Source organism: Schistocerca nitens, chromosome 7 (genome assembly GCF_023898315.1).
Source record: "Schistocerca nitens isolate TAMUIC-IGC-003100 chromosome 7, iqSchNite1.1, whole genome shotgun sequence".
In the NCBI taxonomy this organism is placed as follows: Eukaryota; Metazoa; Arthropoda; class Insecta; order Orthoptera; family Acrididae; genus Schistocerca; species Schistocerca nitens.
Window position 1 is genome coordinate 218,989,443 of NC_064620.1, and position 22,691 is coordinate 219,012,133.

The 22,691-nt window shown below is 42.0% G+C and overlaps 1 protein-coding gene across 2 annotated transcripts in view; it reads left to right on the forward strand.

The window, feature by feature from the left end:
• LOC126195120 (HMG box-containing protein 1-like) overlaps positions 1–22,691 on the forward strand; it is a 69,256-nt gene that overhangs the window by 24,189 nt on the left and 22,376 nt on the right. For both annotated transcript variants that reach the window (XM_049933610.1, XM_049933609.1), the window contains exon 3: positions 19,328–19,557. In XM_049933610.1, coding sequence (XP_049789567.1) covers positions 19,328–19,557 — 230 coding nt within the window. The remainder of the gene's footprint in view (positions 1–19,327; positions 19,558–22,691) is intronic.

Sequence of the window (22,691 nt, forward strand, 5' to 3'; positions counted from 1 at the left end):
ATATGGTGCAAGTAATAGGTGGCTCTACCAGTGTTCTTCTCTAATACGAGGATGATCCAAAAAGTAACAGCAAACTGTTTTTTACAGATATGACAAGATGTCATTTTTCAACATAACCACTTTCCTTTTCAATATGCTTCTCATACCATTGCCCAACTTTTCTATTCCATTTGAATTAAAGGCTTTCGATAGTGCCCACAACCAAGAGTGCACCACTTCTTTAACCTCATCAACACTTTCAAATCGTCATCCTCTGACAGCATCCTTCAGTGGTACAAACACTGATAATCTAAAGGAGCGAGATCAGAGCTGCAAGGGGGTTGCAGTACAACCTAAAATCTCAATCTTTGAATGGCAGTAAGAGTTACAGTGACGGTGTGGGGGACAGAGAACACCACCTCTAGACAGAAGTTCTCTGTGACAGCTTTGTATTGCTGGCTTTAGCTCATTCCCCAACATGGCACTGTGCTGGACACTGTTCACTGTTTCACCCCTTTGCTAATAGTGCTCAAAAATCAGCTCATTCATATCCCAGAATAGGATGAAAATGACTTTTCCAACAGAGGGTGTAAACTTGATTTTTTTCTTATCTGGACAAGATGTGTTTCACCATTCCAAAGATTGTCTTTTGCTTTCTGATTCATAGTGATGCACACAGGTTTCATCTCCTGTGACAATACGTGTTACAAAGTGTTGTCCTTCAGCATTATATCATGCCAGGTATGATGTGGCAGCCTATCTTGTGTTCATCAGTGAGCATCTTAAGCACCCATCATGCACACAAAAAATGGTACTTGATAGCCTCACTAATATTGGTATGAGTGGATCTACCACTGATACTCATTTTCCTGGCTAAAGCTTCTACAGAAATACAGCGGTTCTCATAAATAATGTCGTCATCAAATTCTACATTCTCGTCAATAATGGCTATGCTGGGACGACCAGAGCCTTGATCATCTGTGACTGACGTACATTCATGTCTAAATGCATCTGCCCACTCTTCTCTCATTAATGCAGCTATCTCCATACCTGTCCAACATCCTTCAGTGGCTTTGTTGAGGTTTTACACCTTCTAACCACAAAAATTGTATTACTGCTCACTGTTCTTCTACGGTGACCAAAGGTAGGGCACTGCCATTTTGTTTAAACTGCCTTTGCTATTCAGCTTGTGATGTCCTCTGTTGACATATGCTGGAACTTTCTCAAAGCACTCATCTTCACTTTCCGGAAGTTTCAAATGCCTGACGTGTTAATTGCATTTAATACTGATAGTTTGCTGCTACTTTTTGAATTACCTGAGTGTATTTACAACTACACAATGCAATGTTTATTATGCTGAGAAACATAGCACATTAATATGATTCAACAGTAGGCTGAATTAAGTGCTGCTCGCCACATAGAGGAAACATTGAGTCGCAAACAGACACAATGAAAAAGACTGCTAAAATATTAATCTTTCAGATGAACTCCTTCTTGGAAAATATAAAACACACATCCACTCACATAAGTGCAAATCACACACAAATGGCCTGTGTCTCCAAGCCCTAGCCAAGTGCGTGTGAGTTTTCCTTCTGTGAATGTGTGTGTATTTTACATTACGAAAGAGATACTTTGCCTGTAACCTTAATATTTTAACAGTCTTTTACATTGCGCCTGTCTCCAACCTAATGCCTCCTCTAGGCGATGAGTAGCAGTCTGTCCTTTTACATATTATTGTTATTTCATCCGAGACTTTCCATTGTTTGCTTTATGTTGAAATAACCTACATTTGATAGATGAACTATGTGATGAGTTAAACAGTATGAAATATGTGATGACAACTTGTAACATCACTTCATTTGACTTCCCTATGTTGTGGAAATGCTCCACGAAATATTTTACAAAATCCCTTTCATTAATATGACAGAAAGTAGTAACTTGCAGAATGTGTAACGAATATGATGAGTTATGCTGTATTAAAATGTGAACTTAACTGACATCTAAGTTCTTAGTCAGTGCAATATAAATTATGAGATCCTACTTTGGCAGACTAAAATTTAGGCCAGATCAATCCTGCCATCAGAGCTGCAGCATACCAAATCCTTAAAATGGTTTACAAACCTTTAATATCCAATAATGCATATAAAAGACTTACATATAGGGGACTTTTGGGTGCAGTTAGGCTACAGGTCTCATTTCTCTCATCTGCGCAGACCTGTACATGTGATCTGTATTTTGTGGAGTTTTGGACAGGTCTTGCGATAAAATTTTGCTATGGTAGCTATTGAAGGTTTCACAACCTGTAAGCAAGCTTTTGGTCAAAAGGCCTTCTTAAAACACACACACACACACACACACACACACACACACACACACACACACACACACACACACACATTTACAACTCATATACACATGACCACGGTCTCTCACTGCTGATGCCAGAGTGCAAGCAGCAGCACATGACAGGAGATTCTCCTCTTATCCCAGTTCACACTTACTAGCCTCACCTAATCTAGTCAAATATGCTGTGTCCCCCTTCTTCATACATATCCACCCATCTACCTGCAATCCACATTATAATCTTTTTATTTATTTTTATCTTCGATCCCATTGTGTTTTCACATTGATTTCAACTCGTTTTCGGATTTGTTAAAGACCTTCTCTCTTTCTCCTGGTCCCAACAGTGGAAACACTTTTTCATCTTTAACCCTACCAATCAAACTCAAGACCAGCATTGAGCCCCACCTGAATCAGTTCGATCCTCCTTCGTTTTCGGATTTGTTAAAGACCTTCTCTCTTTCTCCTGGTCCCAACAGTGGAAACACTTTTTCATCTTTAACCCCACCAATCAAACTCAAGACCAGCATTGAGCCCCACCTGAATCAGTTCGATCCTCCTTCCAACTATTACCCATCTCCACTGCTCCCAAATCACCCCCTGTTAACTTTCCATAATTTATTTAGCTCAGTTCTTGCCTCCCCGTCATTCCCCAAATCCCTCAATACACAAACTAACCATACACTTCCGCAGAAAGAACTGCAGTCCATACCTAAAAACTGGTCCCAACCTTGTAATCTTACTTGCTGACAAAGGCTCCACCATTGTTGTTTCGGACTGCAAGGATTACCTGGTGGAAGGACTTCGCCAGTTGTCAGATTCGCACACCTATGAACCTACCACAGTGACCCCATTCCAGAAATCCAATGGGATCTCCAATCGCTCCTTAAGTCCTTAGGCCCACCCCAGAACCTCTTCCCAGAGTCTATCTCTCTCTTCACCCTAGCATTCCCTACACTGCTGCCATCTACATACTTCCTAAGGTTCATAGACCCAACCACCCAGGACTCCGTTGTGGTAGCTTACTGTGCCCCCACTGAGAAATCTCACCTCTCGTAGACCAACACCTTCAGTCTGTTACCCGCAACCTACCCTCCAGTATAAAAGATACCAACCATTTCCTCCCTCAACTCTCCCCATGGTGCCGTGCTCATCATTGTTGATGTCACCTCAGTTTAATCTAACTTGCCTAATGCCAATGGCTTTGCTACATTACCTTTACCAAGACCCAAAGGATTGCAAACCTACAACCTCCTTCCTGGTCACCATGACCAACTGTATTTTCACCCACAGTTACTTTTCCTTTGAAGGCATCACATGCAAACAAACACATGGTATGGCTGTAGACACCCACTTGGCACCATCAAGTGCCAACCTACCCATGAGCCATCTAGAGGAATCCTTAACCGCACAGAATCTGAAGCCTCTCACCTGATTTGGGCTCATTGATGACGTCTTTGTAGTCTGAATCAAGGGTGATGACACACTATTCACATTCCTCCAGAACCTGAACATCTTCTCCCCCATTTGTTTCACCTCATCCTCCTCAACCCAACAACCCACTTTCCTCAATGTTGACCTCCACCTCAAGATGGCTACATCAGTACCTCTGTACATATCAAACCTACCAACCACCAGCAATACCTCCACTTTGAAAGCTGCCACACATTCCAAACCAAGAAGTCCCTTTCATACAGCCTAGCCACCTGTGGGCATCACATCTGTAGTGACGAGCAGTCCCTCTCATAATACTCTATGGCTCTCACTGAGGCCCTCAGAGACAGTAATTACTCCCCCCCCCCCCCCTTCCCCCTGTCCTTCCACAACCTTGTACAGAAACAGGTCTCCCATGTCACACCTTTCCAGTCTCCCACCACCTCACGAAATTCTACTGTCTAGCCACAGAGGAGCATTTCCCTTGTGACTCAGTACCACCAAGGATTGTAGCAACTGAATCACATTCTCCGCAAGAGTTTCGACTACCTCTCGTCGTGCTCTGAAATGAGGAATGTTCTATCCACTATCCTCCTCATCCTTCCCACTGTGGTATTCTGCCACCTACCAAACCTACACAATATCCTCGGCCATCCCTACTCAACCCCATCTCCCAACCCCTTGCCTCAAGGCTCACATCCCTGTGACATACCTAGATGCAAAACCTGGCCATACATCCTCCCACCACCACCTACTCCAGTCCGGTCATGAACATCACTTATCCCATCAAAAGCAGGACTACCTGTGAAAGGCTCCCAGAGACCAGTGTGGCCTGAGCTCCCAGTTGGTGCACATCGACAGTGCAGAAAGATACGTATATAGCTTCTTTTCTGTGTTTACTCCGTAGATTCTTACTTACATTGCTTGTGAGTTTCGTATAGGAGGTGTAATTTCAAGTTTTAGTTACTGTAATCGTAAATTCAGGCAGATTGTAGCGCAGTCGTTAGGCATTTGTACAGGTTAGTTCATACATTCTTTGCGTGTTTCCCTTGCGTTATCTAGGCACGGACTCGTGTTTCAGTAACTGTTGTTCAACATCGATTAGAATGGACAGGGACTGTGATTGCTGTGTTTGGATGAGGGCTGAATTGGCATCCCTTCACTCACAGCTGCAGGCAGCACTGACTTCGGTCACACAGCTTGAGGCTGTTGCCAATGGGCACCACTGTGGGGAGCCGGACTTAGGTATCACTGGGATGTCAACCTCGTCCCGTCTGTCCCCAGATCTATCTGCCGCTGTGGTTGCCCCGGTTGCTGCCCGCAGTGGGGCTGAGCCCTCGCCTGTGGTTGATTGGGAGGACGTTCCAAGGCATGGCAGGCAGCGAAAGATATCCCCGGAGGCTGATCAGAAAGCCTCCACAGTGCGTCTGACAAACAGGTTTCAGGTACTGTCTCTGGCTGAGCCAGATGCAGCTGCCTGCCCTGTTTGAGAGGATGATTCTCAGCCTTCAAGGTCCGGGCAATCGCAGAGGGTGGGCTTATTGGTAGTTAGGAGCTCCAATGTTAGGCGCGTAATGGGGTCCCTTAGGGATATGGCGGCTAAGGAGGGAAAGAAATCCAGTGTACACTCTGTGTGCATTCCAGGTGGAGTCATTCCTGATGTGGAAAGGGTCCTTCCGGATGCCATGAAGAGCACAGGGTGCAGCCAGCTGCAGGTGGTGGCACATGTCGGCACTAATGACGTGTGTCGCTTTGGATCTGAGGAAATTCTCTCTGGATTCCAGCGGCTATCTGATTTGGTGAAGGCTGCTGGTCTTGATTACGAGATGAAGGCAGAGCTCACCATCTGCAGCGTCGTTGACAGAACCGACTGCGGACCTTTGGTGCAGAGCCGGGTGGAGGGTCTGAATCAGAGGCTCAGACGGTTTTGCGACCGTGTTGGCTGCAGATTCCTTGACTTGCGCCATAGGGTGGTGGGGTTTCGGGTTCTGCTGAATAGGTCAGGAGTACACTACACTCAGCTGGCGGCTACACGGGTAGCGGAGGCTGTGTGGCGTGGACTGGGCGGTTTTTTAGGTTAGAAGGCCTCGGGAAAGTAGGGGGTGGCCTGCAATCTCAAAGGGTGCATGGCAAATACAGGACGTGTATGGATCAAGGAACAGTCGGAATTGTAGTTGTAAATTGTTGTAGTTGTGCTGGGAAAGTCCCTGAGCTTCAAGCGATAATAGAAGGCACAGAAGCTGAAATCGTTGTTGTTTTGGTCTTCAGTCCTGAGACTGGATTGATGCAGCTCTCCATGCTGTGCAAGCTTCTTTATCTCCCAGTACCTACTGCAACCTACATCCTTCTGAATCTGCATAATGTATTCATCTCTTGGTCTCCCTCTACGATTTTTACCCTCCACGCTGCCCTCCAATACTAAATTGGTAATCCCTTGATGCCTCAGAACATGTCCTACCAACCGATCCCTTCTTCTAGTTAAGTTGTTCCACAAACTTCTCTTCTCCCCAATCCTATTCAATACCTCCTCATTAGTTATATGATCTATCCATCTAATCTTCAGCATTCTTCTGTAGCACCACATTTCAAAAGCTTCTATTCTCTTCTTGTCCAAACTAGTTATCGTCCATGTTTTACTTCCATACATGGCTACGCTCCATACAAATACTTTCAGAAACGACTTCCTGACACTTAAATCAATACTCGATGTTAACAAATTTCTCTTCTTCAGAAACGTTTTCCTTGCCATTGCCAGTCTACATTTGATATCCTCTCCACTTCGACCATCATCAGTTATTTTGCTCCCCAAATAGCATAACTCCTTGACTACTTTAAGTGTCTCATTTCCTAATCTAATTCCCTCAGCATCACCCGACTTAATTCGACTACATTCCATTATCCTCGTTTTGCTTTTGTTGATGCTCATCTTATACCCTCCTTTCATGACACTGTCCATTCCGTTCAACTGCTCTTCCAAGTCCTTTGCTGTCTCTGACAGAATTACAATGTCATCGGCGAACCTCAAAGTTTTTATTTCTACTCCATGGATTTTAATACCTACTCCGAATTTTTCTTTTGTTTCCTTCACTGCATGCTCAATATACAGATTGAATAACATCGGGGATAGGCTACAACCCTGTCTCACTCCCTTCCCAACCACTGCTTCCCTTTCATGCCCCTCGACTCTTATAACTGCCATCTGGTTTCTGTACAAATTGTAAATAGCCTTTCGCTCCCTGTATTTTACCCCTGCCACCTTCAGAATTTGAAAGAGAGTATCCCAGTCAACATTGTCAAAAGCTTTCTCTAAGTCTACAAATGCTAGAAACGTAGGTTTGCCTTTCCTTAATCTATCTTCTAAGATAAGCTGTAGGGTCAGTATTGCCTCATGTGTTCCAATATTTCTACGGAATCCAAGCTGATCTTCCCCGAGGTCAGCTTCTACCAGTTTTTCCATTCGTCTGTAGAGAATACGCGTTAGTATTTTGCATCTGTGACTTATTAAACTGATTGTTCAGTAATTTTCACATCTGTCAGCACCAGATTTCTTTGGGATCAGAATTATTATATTCTTCTTGAAGTCTGAGGGTATTTCGCCTGTCTCATACATCTTGCTTACCAGATGGTAGAGTTTTGTCAGGACTGGCTCTCCCAAGGCCATCAGTAGTTCTAATGGAATGTTGTCTACTCCCGGGGCCTTGTTTCGACTCAGGTCTTTCAGTGCTCTGTCAAACTCTTCACGCAGTATCGTATCTCCCATTTCATCTTCATCTACATCCTCTTCCATTTCCATAATATTGTCCTCAAGTACATTGCCCTTGTATAAGCCCTCTATATACACCCTCCACCTTTCCTGCTTTCCCTTCTTTCCTTAGAACTGGGTTTCCATCTGAGCTCTTGATATTCATACAAGTGGTTCTCTTTTCTCCAAAGGTCTCTTTAATTTTCCTGTAGGCAGTATCTATCTTACCCCTAGTGAGATAAACCTCTACATCCTTACATTTGTCCTCTAGCCATTCCTGCTTACCATTTTGCACTTCCTGTCGATCTCGTTTTTGAGACGTTTGTATTCCTTTTTGCCTGCTTCATTTACTGCGTTTTTACATTTTCTCCTTTCATCAATTAAATTCAATCTCTCTTCTGTTACCCAAGGATTTCTACTAGCCCTTGTCTTTTTACCTACTAGGTCCTCTGCTGCCTTCACTACTTCATCTCTCAAAGCTACCCATTCTTCTTCTACTGTATTTCTTTCCCCCATTCCTGTCAATTGTTCCCTTATGCTCTCCCTGAAACTCTGTACAACCTCTGGTTCTTTCATTTTATCCAGGTCCCATCTCCCTAAATTCCCACCTTTTTGCAGTTTCTTCAGTTTTAATCTACAGTTCATAACCAATAGATTGTGATCAGAGTCCACATATGCCCCTGGAAATGTCTTACAAATTAAAACCTGGTTCCTAAATCTATGCCTTACGATTATGTAATCTATCTGAAACCTGTCAGTATCTCCAGGCTTCTTCCATGTATGCAACCTTAAATCGTTATAGGCACAGAAAGCTGGCTAAAGCCTGAAATATGTTCTGCAGAAAATTTACGAAGTCTCAGATGGTGTTCAGCAAAGATAGATCAGGCAGAATTGGTGGTGGAGTGTTTGTGTCTGTCAGTAGTGGTTTATCGTGTAGTGAAGCCGAAGTAGATACTCCGTGCGAATTGGTATGGGTGGAGGTTATACTTAACAGCCGAACTAAGTTAATAATTGGCTCCTTCTACCGACCCCCAGACTCCGATGATGTAGTTGCTGAACAGTTCAGAGAAAATTTGAGTCTCGTAACAAATAAATTCCCCACTCATACGGTTATAGTTGGTGGGGACTTCAACCTTCCCTCGATATGTTGGCAAACATACTTGTTCAAAACCGGTGGTAGGCAGAAAACATCTTCCAAGATTGTCCTAAATGCTTTCTCCGAAAATTATTTCGAGCAGTTAGTCCACGAACCCATGCGAATTGTAAATGTTTGCAAAAACACACTTGAGCTCTTAGCCACAAACAATCCAGAGGTAATAGAGAGCATCATGACTGATACAGGGATTAGTGATCACAGGGTCATTGTAGCTAGGCTCAATACCGTTTCTTCCAAATCCACCAGAAACATACGCAAAATAATTTTATTTAAAAAAGCGGATAAAGTGTCACTAGAAGCCTTCCTAAGAGACAATCTCCATTCCTTCCGAACTGACTATGCACATGTAGTTGAGATGTGGCTCAAATTCAAAGATATAGTAGCAACAGCAATTGAGAGATTCATACCTCATGGAACTGATCCCCCATGGTACACAAAACAGGTCCGAACGCTGTTGCAGAGGCAACGGAAAAAGCATGCGAAGTTCAGAAGAACGCGAAATACCGAAGATTGGCTAAAGTTTACAGACACGCGAAATTTGGCACGGAATTCAATGCGAGATGCCTTTAATAGGTTCCACAACGAAACATTGTCTCGAAATTTGGTAGAAAATCCGAAGAAATTCTGGTCGTATGTAAAGTACACAAGTGGCAAGACGCAGTCAATACCTTCGCTGTGCAGTGTCGATGGTACTTTTACCGTCGACTGTGCCGCTAAAGTGGAGTTATTGAACGCAGTTTTCCAAAATTCCTTCACCAGGGAAGACGAATGGAATATTTCAGAATTTGAAACACGAACAGTTGCTATCATGAGTTTCTTAGAACTAGATACCTTAGGGGTTGCGAAGCAACTCAAATCGCTTGACACGGGCAAGTCTTCAGGTCCAAATTGTATACCGATTAGGTTCCTTTCAGATTACGCCAATACAATAGCTCCCTACTTAGCAATCATATACAACCGCTCGCTCACTGATAGATCTGTACCTACAGATTGGAAAATTGCGCAGGTCGCACCAGTGTTTAAGAAGGGTAGTAGGAGTAATCCATCGAACTACAGACTTATATCATTGACGTTGGTTTGCAATAGGGTTTTGGACCATATACTGTATTCAAACATTATGAATCACCTCGAAGGGAACGATCTATTGATAGGTAATCAGCATGGTTGTAGAAAACATCGTTCTTGTGCAACGCAGCTAGCTCTTTATTCGCACGAAGTAATGGCTGCTATCGACAGGGGATCTCAAGTTGATTCCGTATTTCTAGATTTCCGGAAAGCTTTTGACACCATTCCTTACAAGTGACTTCTAATCAGGCTGCGGGCCTATGGGGTATCGTCTCAGTTGTGCGACTGGATTCGTGATTTCCTGTCAGGAAGGTCGCAATTCATAGTAATAGATGGCAAATCATCAAGTAAAACTGAAGTGATATCAGGTGTTCCCCAGGGAAGTGTCCTGGGACCTCTGCTGTTCCTGATCTATATAAATGACGTGGGTGACAATCTGAGCAGTTCTCTTAGGTTGTTCACAGATGATGCTGTAATTTACCGTCTAGTAAGGTCATCCGAAGACCAGTATCAGTTGCAAAGCGATTTAGAAAAGATTGCTGTATAGTGTGGCAGGTGGCAGTTGACGCTAAATAACAAAAAGTGTGATGTGATCCACATGAGTTCCAAAAGAAATCCGTTGGAATTTGATTACTCTATAAATAGTACTATTCTCAAGGCTATCAATTCAACTAAGTACCTGGGTGTTAAAATTACGAACAACTTCAGTTGAAAGACCACATCGATAATATTGTGGGGAAGGCGAGCCAAAGGTTGCGTTTCATTGGCAGGACACTTAGAAGATGCAACAAGTCCACTAAAGAGACAGCTTAGGCTACACTCATTCGTCCTCTGTTGGAATATTGCTGCACGTTTTGGGGTCCTTACCAGGTGGGATTGATGGAGGACATCGAAAGGGTGCAAAAAAGGGCAGCTCGTTTTGTATTATCATGTAATAGGGGAGAGAGTGTGGCAGATATGATACGCGAGTTGGGATGGTAGTCATTAAAGCAAAGACGTTATTCGTCGCTGCGAGATCTATTTATGAAATTTCAGTCACCAACTTTCTCTTCCGAATGTGAAAATATTTTGTTGAGCCCAACCTACATAGGTAGGAATGATCATCAAAATAAAATAAGAGAAATCAGAGCTCAAACAGAAAGGTTTAGGTGTTCGTTTTTCCCGCGCGCTGTTCGGGAGTGGAATGGTAGAGAGATTGTATGATTGTGGTTTGATGAACCCTCTGCCAAGCTCTTAAATGTGAACTGCGGAGTAATCATGTAGATATAGATGTAGATGAAAGCAGTCACGTGATTTACAGGCTAAGCTGCAGCCCCTGTGCCGCATTCTGCTTGAGCATGACAACTCACAAACTGTCTCCAGAACGAGATTTTCACTCTGCAGCGGAGTGTGCGCTGATATGAAACTTCCTGGCAGATTAAAACTGTGTGCCGGACCAAGACGCGAACTCGGGACCTTTGCCTTTCGCAGGCAAGTGCTCTACCAACTGAGCTACCCAAGCACGACTCACACCCCGTCCTCACAGCTTTACTTCTGCCAGTACCTCGTCTCCTACCTTCCAAATTTAAGAGAAGCTCTCCTGCTCATGGGAGATGTTTCCAGAATGAGATTTTCACTCTGCAGTGGAGTGTGCATAGATGTTGTTGAATGACAGGTGAGGTATGAGTGGCGGCAACTTGAAATTAGCGGAGATTGAGGCCTGGTGGGTAACGGGAAGAGAGGATATATTGAAGAGCAAGTTCTCATCTCCGGAGTTCGGATAGGTTGGTGTTAGTGGGAAGTATCCAGATAACCCGGACGGTGTAACACTGTGCCAAGATGTGCTGGCCGTGCACCAAGGCATGTTTAGCCACAGGGTGATCCTCATTACCAACAAACACTGTCTGCCTGTGTCCATTCATGCGAATGGACAGTTTGTTGCTGGTCATTCGCACATCGAAAGCTTCACAGTGTAGGCAGGTCAGTTGGTAAATCACGTGGGTGCTTTCACACGTGGCTCTGCCTTTGATCGTGTACACCTTCCGGGTTACAGGACTGGAGTAGGTGGTGGTGGGAGGGTGCATGGGAAAGGTTTTACACCGGGGGGTGGTTACAAGGGTAGGAGCCAGAGGGTAGGGTAGATGGTTTGGGGATTTCATAGGGATGAACTAAGAGGTTGCGAAGGTTAGGTGGACGGCGGAAAGACACTCTTGGTGGAGTGGGGAGGATTACTTGAAGGATGGATCTCATTTCAGGGCAGGATTTGAGGAAATCATATCCCTGCTGGAGAGTCACATTCAGAGATGATGTGACTTACCAAACGAAAGCGCTGGCACGTCGATAGACACACAAACAAACACAGACACACACACAAAATTCAAGCTTTCGCAACCAACGGTTGCCTCATCAGTAAAGAGGGAAGGAGAGGGAAAGACGAAAGGATGTGGGTTTTAAGGGAGAGGGTAAGGAGTCATTCCAATCCCTGGAGCGGAAAGACTTACATCATTAATTTGAACCCAACATTATATATATATATATATATATAACAGAGGGAAACATTCCACGTGGAAAAAATATATCTAAAAAGAAAGATGATGAGACTTACCAAACAAAAGCGCTGGCAGGTCGATAGACACACAAACAAACACAAATATACACACAAAATTCAAGCTTTCGCAACAAACTGTTGCCTCATCAGGAAAGAGGGAAGGAGAGGGAAAGACGAAAGGATGTGGGTTTTAAGGGAGAGGGTAAGGAGTCATTCCAATCCCGGGAGCGGAAAGACTTACCTTAGGGGGAAAAAAGGACAGGTATACACTCGCACACACACACATATCCATCCACACATACAGACACAAGCAGACGTGTCTGTATGTGTGGATGGATATGTGTGTGTGTGCGAGTGTATACCTGTCCTTTTTTCCCCCTAAGGTAAGTCTTTCCGCTCCCGGGATTGGAATGACTCCTTACCCTCTCCCTTAAAACCCACATCCTTTCGTCTTTCCCTCTCCTTCCCTCTTTCCTGATGAGGCAACAGTTTGTTGCGAAAGCTTGAATTTTGTGTGTATATTTGTGTTTGTTTGTGTGTCTATCGACCTGCCAGCGCTTTTGTTTGGTAAGTCTCATCATCTTTCTTTTTAGATATATATATATATATATATATATATATATATATATATATATATATATATATATATATATATATATACGGGCCTATTACAAATGATTGAAGCGATTTCATAAATTCACTGTAGCTCCATTCATTGACATATGGTCACGACACACTACAGATACGTAGAAAAACTCATAAAGTTTTGTTCGGCTGGAGCCACACTTCAGGTTTCTGCCGCCAGAGCGCTCGAGAGCGCAGTGAGACAAAATGGCGACAGGAGCCGAGAAAGCGTATGTCGTGCTTGAAATGCACTCACATCAGTCAGTCATAACTGTGCAACGACACTTCAGGACGAAGTTCAACAAAGATCCACCAACTGCTAACTCCATTCGGTGATGGTATGCGCAATTTAAAGCTTCTGGATGCCTCTGTAAGGGGAAATCAACGGGTCGGCCTGCAGTGAGGGAAGAAACGGTTGAATGCGTGCGGGCAAGTTTCACGCGTAGCCCGCGGAAGTCGACGAATAAAGCAAGCAGGGAGCTAAACGTACCACAGCCGACGGTTTGGAAACTCTTACGGAAAAGGCTAAAGCAGAAGCCTTACCGTTTACAATTGCGACAAGCCCTGACACCCGATGACAAAGTCAAATGCTTTGAATTTTCGGCGCGGTTGCAACAGCTCATGGAAGAGGATGCGTTCAGTGCAAAACTTGTTTTCAGTGATGAAGCAACATTTTTTCTTAGTGGTGAAGTGAACAGACACAATGTGCGCATCTGGGTGGTAGAGAATCCTCACGGTTTCGTGCAGCAAATTCGCAATTCACCAAAAGTTAACGTGTTTTGTGCAATCTCACGGTTTAAAGTTTACGGCCCCTTTTTCTTCTGTGAAAAAAACGTTACAGGACACGTGTATCTGGACATGCTGGAAAATTGGCTCATGCCACAACTGGAGACCGACAGCGCCGACTTCATCTTTCAACAGGATGGTGGTCCACCGCACTTCCATCATGATGTTCGGCATTTCTGAAACAGGAGATTGGAAAACTGATGGATCGGTCGTGGTGGAGATCATGATCAGCAATTCATGTTATGGCCTCCACGCTCTCCCGACTTAACCCCATGTGTTTTCTTTCTGTGGTGTTATGTGAAAGATTCAGTGTTTAAACCTCCTCTACCAAGAAACGTGCCAGAACTGCGAGCTTGCATCAACGATGCTTTCGAACTCATTGATGGGGACATGCTGCGCCGGGTGTGGGAGGAACTTGATTATCGGCTTGATGTCTGCCGAATCACTAAAGGGGCACATATCGAACATTTGTGAATGCCTAAAAAAACTTTTTGAGTTTTTGTATGTGTGTGCAAAGCATTGTGAAAATATCTCAAATAATAAAGTTATTGTAGAGCTGTGAAATTGCTTCAATCATTTGTAATAACCATATATATATATATATATATATATATATATATAATAGAGGGAAACATTCCACGTGGGAAAAATATATTTACACACACACACACACACACACATATATATATATATATATATATATATATATATATATATATATATATATATATAAATAATTCCCCCCCCCCCCCCTAATGAATTGAAGTATGCTTGTGCCAGATTTTGGTTCTGTATTTACATGTAATTTTCCTGGATAAATGTTTCATGACTTTGAGGTCTTCTTCATCCATCTTGCATCTTTCTTTATATTAACACCACCTTTGTGATCTGGACACATTGTATTGAAGCTTTCACCTGTTCATGTAAAGAGTATGCACACTAGATTCAAGTTCTCTGCACAGGTGGAGGGAGAGAATAATTGCAATTTTTAGGTGTTTTCCTTGAAGGAAAATCAGGTGGGTAGCTTAGCAACTCTGTGTACTAGAAGGCAACACCCCCTCTAATGAATTGAAGTATGCTTGTGCCAGATTTTGGTTCTGTATTTACATGTAATTTTCCTGGATAAATGTTTCATGACTTTGAGGTCTTCTTCATCCATCTTGCATCTTTCTTTATATTAACACCACCTTTGTGATCTGGACACATTGTATTGAAGCTTTCACCTGTTCATGTAAAGAGTATGCACACTAGATTCAAGTTCTCTGCAGAGGTGGAGGGAGAGAATAATTGCAATTTTTAGGTGTTTTCCTTGAAGGAAAATCAGGTGGGTAGCTTAGCAACTCTGTGTACTAGAAGGCAACACTCACTGACCTATATCTTAGTGCGCAAAGCTTTCATCATCCAGCCTAAAAGAGAGCAGTTTTAAAAATGCTGATAAAGCTAAAAAACTGTTTCGCTCAAAAACCAACTGAACTCAGAGATCTGGCTACAGGGAAAGAGATATTAAGTCAACCATCTCTACGAAACAAAAACACAGATGTACTCAATCATCACTGGAAGATCAGTCTATAACACTATTTCCTTTCTTCAGAACTACAACAAACAAAATAGGTAGAGGCCTGGGCAGACAACATTCATTATATTTTATGACCAACAAAGAAAATTGAAAAAATGTTGCATCCAGTAAATGACAGTCGTAGTCTCATTTTTCTGGAATTAAAATTCCTTATGAATGCGGCAGAATGAAGACACGTGGTTAATGCTGAAAGTCTGCAGAGAAATAAACTGAGTTATCGACTATCCAAAGAAATTGGCATCACTCTTAACATTCCTCAGTCATAAAAGAAAAACATTATTTCTCATAGCATATAGAAGTTTTGCGACTTTGTGAAGTCTCCACGTCATAATTTAGTGAACTAAATAAAGTACTGCATGGTGTAACAGGTAAGACCCAACAATGACAACAGAGGAAGTCATCAAAAGCTTGAGATCACATGTAAATCTGATGCGACATGAAATCTGTGATAGTTTATCCAAGAATGTTGCCACAAAGGCTTATGTTCTCATATGTAATATTCCTGTCAGTCATGATAGAAAGACTGATCTCATACTAGATGACAGCAGACAAATGTATTGATTACTTTTCCATCCTATTCTGCTGTATTTTCATTGATCTGAGCATCTCAATGACTTTAGTGCCTGATTCTTGAATACTTCTAATTTATTTCATGTTTTCCTTTCTATTGTTGGGCGATAGAAGGCTATGAAAATATCTGTATTTGTGATGATTGCTAGTTCCAAGATTCTTTGTTCTGTACTTGGTAATAACTTCATTTTCTGTTAACATTCATAACCAATGCTGCTACCACCTGCTTCTACAAAGACATTCAATTTGGGGGCAATCATTATAAACTGAAGTGCCAAAGAAACTAGAATAGGCGGGCATATTAAAAGTCAGGCAGAATATGGCACTATGATAGTCAACGCTTGTACAAGGCAACAAGTGTCTGGTGCAGTTGTTAGATTGGTTACTGCTGCCACAATGGCAGGTTATGAAGATTTAAGAGAGTTTGAATGTGGGATTATAGTGATGGGATACAGCATCTCCGAGGTAGCGATGAAGAATGGATTTACCCATACAACTGTTTCATGAGTGCACTGTGAACATCAGGAATCTAGTAAAACACCACATCTCCAACATCGCTGTGGCTGGAATAAGATCCTGCAAGAACAGGACCAACAATGACTGAAGAGAATCATTCAGTGTTACGACAGAAGTGCAACCTTTCCGCAAATTGCTGCAGATTTCAGTGCTGGTCCACCAACAAGTGTCAGCATGCAAACCATTCAATGAAACATCATCGATATGGGCTTTCAGAGCCTAAGGCCCACGTGTGTACCCACGATGACTGCATGACACGAAGCTTTTGCGCCTCGCCTGGGCCCACTAAAACCAACATTGGACTGTTGATGGCTGATAACATGTTGCCTGGTCAGATGATTCTGCTTTCAAATTGCATCGAGCGGATGGACGTGTACAGGTATGGAGACAACCTCATGAATCCATGGACCCTGTGTGTTAGCAGGGTCATGTTCAAGCTGGTGGAGGCTTTGTGATGGTGTGGGGCGTGTGCAGTTGGAGTGATATGGCATCTCCGATACGTCTAGATATGGCACTGTCTGGTTACATGTACGTAAGCAACCTGCCTCATCACCTGCAACCATTCACATCCATTGTGCATTCCAAAGGACTTGAGCAGTTCCAGCTGGACAATGCAATACCTCACACATCCAGAATTGCTTCAGAGTGGCTACAGGAAAATCTTTTAAGTTTTAACACTTCCGCTGGCCACCAAACTCCCCAGACATGAACATTATTGAGAATGTCTGGGATGCCTTGCAACATGCTGTTAAGAAGAAATCTTCACATCCTCATGTTCTTACAGATATGTGGACAGACTTGTAGGATTCATGGTGTCATTTCCCTCCAGCACTGCTTCAGCCATTAGATGAGTCCATGCCATGTCATGTTGCAGCAATTCGGCATGCTTGCAGGGGCCCTACACAATATTAGGCAGGTGTACCAGTTTCTTTGGCTCATCAGTGTATATTCTGGAGACCAAATAATAATAATAATAATAATAATAATAATAATAATAATAATTACAGTTCCAGTATTTGGCTGGCAAAAGGGTGGAGAGATGTAATCTTTATGATTATCTGTGCTATTGTTACGGATTAAATTACAAACCCCTTCACAATGTCTCACAGAATGGGAGCATGTGAAACTGTTGATGGTGGTCTGTTTGTCAAAGGGGACATAATTCTTGGTGACCTCCTTGGTGATATTTGAGAGGAAGATATTATGTGTTGTCACCTTGTTTCACACTCTAACTTTCCTCTCATCACCACGGAGATTTATTTTTAATGCCTCTGGCAAGGTGTGCTTACTAAAATGCAGAATGAAAGATATATTACAATTTTATCATATAATCTCTGTTTTTACTTGAATTGTAGCATAATGTGTTGCTGATGTACTGCAGGTTGTATTTTTTCCCTTAATAAATGAATTTCTGTTAAGGTTATATCTAACTTCTAACGAACTATTATGAAAAATTACACTTCCTGCCTCTGATTCGTCCTCTAGTAAACCACTTAAATATTTTTTACAACATTTAATTGGTAATGCAACCTACTTTTTGACTCATTTATAAATACACACTGATGGAAAAAATCGCAACATTGAGAAGGAGTTGTGTCACATAACAGAAGTTGCTAGACATCTTACTAAATCTGAAATATTGTGTCTTTTCAGATTTCATGCCATTTGCATAAGAGTGGCACTAGTAGTACCACTATGAGGGTGCAAATCGAGTTTGCGTTAAATACATGCTGTAACAATCATGAGCACTAGTTATCTTTGAGACTGGATGTAGTGAGTTGATATTAGTCAAGAATGCCTTTAAGGTGATAAAAATGTCATTATCAGTAGCCATCTGAGTTTGAACAAGATCATGTAATAGGGCTACGAGAAGCTGGACGTTCCTTCTGTAATATTGCAGACAGATTTTGCAGGAACGTAGCCACTGTATATGATTGCTGGCAGCAGTGGTCACAAGAACGTACGATCATAAGAAGGCCAGACTCTGGTTGGCTACATGGCACTACCGAGAGGAACAACCATAATGTTCGGTGTGAGGTCCTGGCACATTGTACTGCATCTGCAGCAGCAGTTGGTACCACAGTGACACAACTGTTACAATTTGGTTACTTAATCACAAATTCAAGCCTGTAGCATGTATACCAAACCACTGCCATTTGTAGCTTCAGTGGTGTCAAACGAGAGCTCTTTGGAGGACAGGGTGGAGCTCTGTTGTGTTTTCTGATGAAAACTGGTTATGCCTCAGTGCCATTGATGGCCGTGTGTTGGATAGGAGGAGGCCAGTTGAAGGCCTGCAACCAACCAGTCTGCACACTACACACACTGGACCTACACTTGGAGTTATTGTCTGTAGTGCGATTTTGTATGACAGCAAATTTGTACGTCCATCTAGTGATTCAACCTGTTGTGCTGTCATTTATGAACAACATTCCGGGGGGTGTTTTCCAACAGGATAAGGCTCATCCACATACCGCTGTTATAACCCAATGTGACTGATAGTGTGTCGACATGTTGGCTTGGCCTGCTCAATCACCAGATCTGTCTCCAATCGAGCATATCAGGCAACAGCTCCAGCGTCATCCACAAACAACATTAACCATCCCTGTATTGACCAAACAAGTGCAACAGGCATGGAACTCCATCCAACAAAATGATATCTGGCACCTGTACAACACAATGCATCCACATTTGTTTCCTTGCATTCGGTATTCTGGAAGTTACACCAGTTATTAATGTACTAGCATTTCACATTTTCACTGATTTGTGTCATGCTTACATTGGCCTATCATCTTGCATTGTTAATCACTTAAATATGTTACCTAGATGAAAGTATTCTCAAAATAACATTAATTATTTCTTGGTGTTAAAATTTTTTTCCATCGGTGTAGTATAACCTCAAAATATTAATCTTGTATTGTGATTGTTAACACAAGCCACTGAAATGATACAAATTTTAGAGATTTTTTTTATTTACAGTTTTTATTGTGAAGATTTTTTACAAATATTTTGTAGGGCATACAGCTTTTCATGGAATTCAGATGTCACCCCACCACCTACTCCACCACAGCAACCGGCACAAGCCATTATTACTGCCACCACAGTAAAAGTGGAGCCACCTGCAAGTCCAAGTACACAGCAGGCACAGAGCTCAGTTCTCATGAGCCCAGCATCTCTCACCAGTAGTCGTGAGGATCTCCATTCTTGTCCATGGCCTGCTCCAGTGTGGCACTGCTTCCAGCCAGGTAGAACTACAATTTACTCTTAAATTTTGTTCCTAGATTGCACCATACCATCATTCATGTAACGGGTAGCCTATATTTTAATTAATTGTCATGACATGGTTTGTGTTGTACTAATTGTTCTCATAATATTGATCAGTTTATAAATACAGAGACAACATGAAGAAAGTCCTGTGGCAATTCGTAGCTATTTGGGATCTAATTATGACTGAGTGGCTTCAGATGGGTATGGCATACCTAAAGAAATTTGTGGGCCCTCTTCCTTGTTGTACTGAGTCAATTATGAAGACTAGAGACTGTGATAAATTGTATTAGTTGATGTCTTCTTGGCCTGACAAATTTTTTGTCTGGTTTGCCGGTTAAAGAGAAGATGATATCTTGAATAAATGAAAATAATCACATTATGAAATATGATGAACTAAAGAAAACTGTCTAGACATGTCTCCAAGAGAATATATCAATGTACAAGAGGAACAATTGAAACAATAAAGTGTGAAGAAAAATAAAACCAATTTTCATCTGGTAGACAGCACATTCCACCAGTGAAGGCACGGCGATGCACAGTAACTAACAATAAAGAGGAAATTTTACACGCATTCAACGACTTCATATGTTAATGGTGTCCTTCTGGGTGTTCATTTGTGTGTTGTTTCCATGTGAGTTGGGATGTTGTGTGTACTTGCTACCTGGACTCCAACCAGACTGTGTGCTATTGTTGGTCCTGTGCCACTATATGTAGCTGAGTTCAGCTACAGCTAAGCCCTGTGATACTCCTTTGTTAGGGTGTGTTGCTGTTGTTTGTTCCCAAAAAAATAAGTTTTGTACTAGTATGATAAATGGGAGCATTTTGCACAAACAAGTTAAAGCTATATAGAAATTCTACACAGGCTGTATTTGTAGGATTAAACATAATTTCCCCGCCAATCATAGTTTCTGTTCTGTCAACATTATTTACAAACTACTTACAGGAAGCTCCTGAGAGATGGAGAAAAGATTGCTGCAAAATGGGAATATGCCCAGATGATAAAACTTTGTACATCCTTCTCTTGTTGAAAATCAGGTTATTGTTGCTGAAGATATTGGTGATGCACGCTACATGCTGCAAAAACTGAAGAATTCAAGGAATTCCAAGAAAAAAGAATGCAGAAAACTGAATGTGTAGTGTTAGGAAAAAGAAATGTAGAAGATGTAGACACTGAACTGAGAAAATTCAAATTATGTAATCCTTTCAGATACTTGAGGAGATTGCTGTCATTCAGTAGCAGAAGCATAGTTGACTTAAATAATAATATACGTTAAGGGAAGTGAGCAATAAGACAGGTCTAGGAAAAGGGGTGGATTTCAGGAAAGTCACCCAGAAGTGTGGGTCTCTCACTACAAGACGAAATGTAGTGACAACACAGCTGAACAATCACCATCACCCGAATGTGAAACTGAAGAAGACATTGCAGATGTTTGTGTTCCTGGATGTGAAGTTATTGATGCATTGCATGTTAGCATTTCTGCCCTAGCCCCTACTATATCCCCCCTTAAATGTCCAGGAAAGGTAAGAAGAATGTAAATAGAAAATTGAAAGAAATTGAAACAAGTTTTACACAAGCAACATCTTCAAAACTCTCTGAAGTGTATAATGTAGATGCACTTGGTGCAGAACCTGAATATAGTGATATGTGCATGATATTTGATGGGTGGTTTCAAAACCTAAATACTACTATCTCAGCAGCCACCTATACTGAGAAGGTACAGCTACTGACACTAAATGGTGTTTGGGCATGCCCAGCTTCTTACTGTGGGCATCTATTGCAAGATGATACGCTTACTGTTGCTCTGGAATATTACCTATGTGATGACAAAGATTGCAGCAGGCAAAGTCCTAACCAGGGTGATGTTATCTCTGTTAGTGAGAATTGTGAAAAAGGTAAAAAGATATATGAGTACATCAATAAGAGAAGCATATCTCCTCAAGAAAGAGGAGAACCCAAATTTAAAAATTGGTCTCACAAAATCCTTACGACCAAAATGGTTAAAATACCAACCAGTGCATGAAGTAAGCACATGTGTTTACAGCACTAATTTGAAACTTGTTTGTTTTGCCATAAGAAGTATCACAGGAAAAAAGTAACAGATGGACATGGTGCTTTTGTGTATATGTCGAGAGCCGCAAGATAAATGGTGGTTGCAGGAGTGTGCGATGTGTCCTGGTGCTGAAGTGGTGACTGTTGAAGCGTTACACCTTCAGGATACTGACAAAGACGTAACCTATGCATTGTGGGAGAGAAGAGAGTTGATGAAGAAGACGGTAGAGCCAGAGAAGTTTGTTACAGAGGTTAGGCATTGAATCATGAAAGGAATAGCTCACCATCATATCTGGAGGATTCAGAGACAGGCCATAGTAGAAGTAAAATCAGCCACATCCCAGAACACTGATACATTAGTTCTTCATTCAGAGTTTGCTGAGAACTGATCTGTTGCTTTGAAGAACAAAATTCTAAGTTACCACTGGCACACATCACAGGTACCAATATTCGCATGTGTTGCTCACTTCCTTGGACCATCACACTGTTTTCCTATTGTCAGTGATGATCAAATTCATGGCAGTGCACTTGCATTCTAAGCAATCAGCATGATAATTCATGACATAGCATCCAGAGGCCATGCATTTCCTAAACATGTGACTGATGGTGCAGCATCCCTTTTTAAAAACTGCTTTCAGCTTTAAGAGCTTATTCAACGCTGTAGTACAGGAATTAAGACAAAAAAAAATGGATATTTTCAGCAACAAATCATGGAAAAAATGCATGTGATGGTGTAGGAGGTCTCTCTGTAAACATCTTACAACAAGATTTAATCTTTAGCATGAAGCCTTTGTTGCTATAAGAGAAATGAAAGTACATTAAGGGAATTCCATTTAAAAAAAGAGAGAAAAGTGATCTGCTATGAAGCCTGTGGTAAGAATTCAATCAAGTCGCTACTGGGTTGCATCCCAAAGTGGCATGTACATTGCAAAAACAATTCTCCACAAAATGCAGCCTGTTACTGTGTGTTAAATGCAGAGACCACAGTATACATTAGAAGACTTTATAATGAGTCACTTCATTCCTTATGTGTATGACAATCAGTGGTGGGCAGGACACATA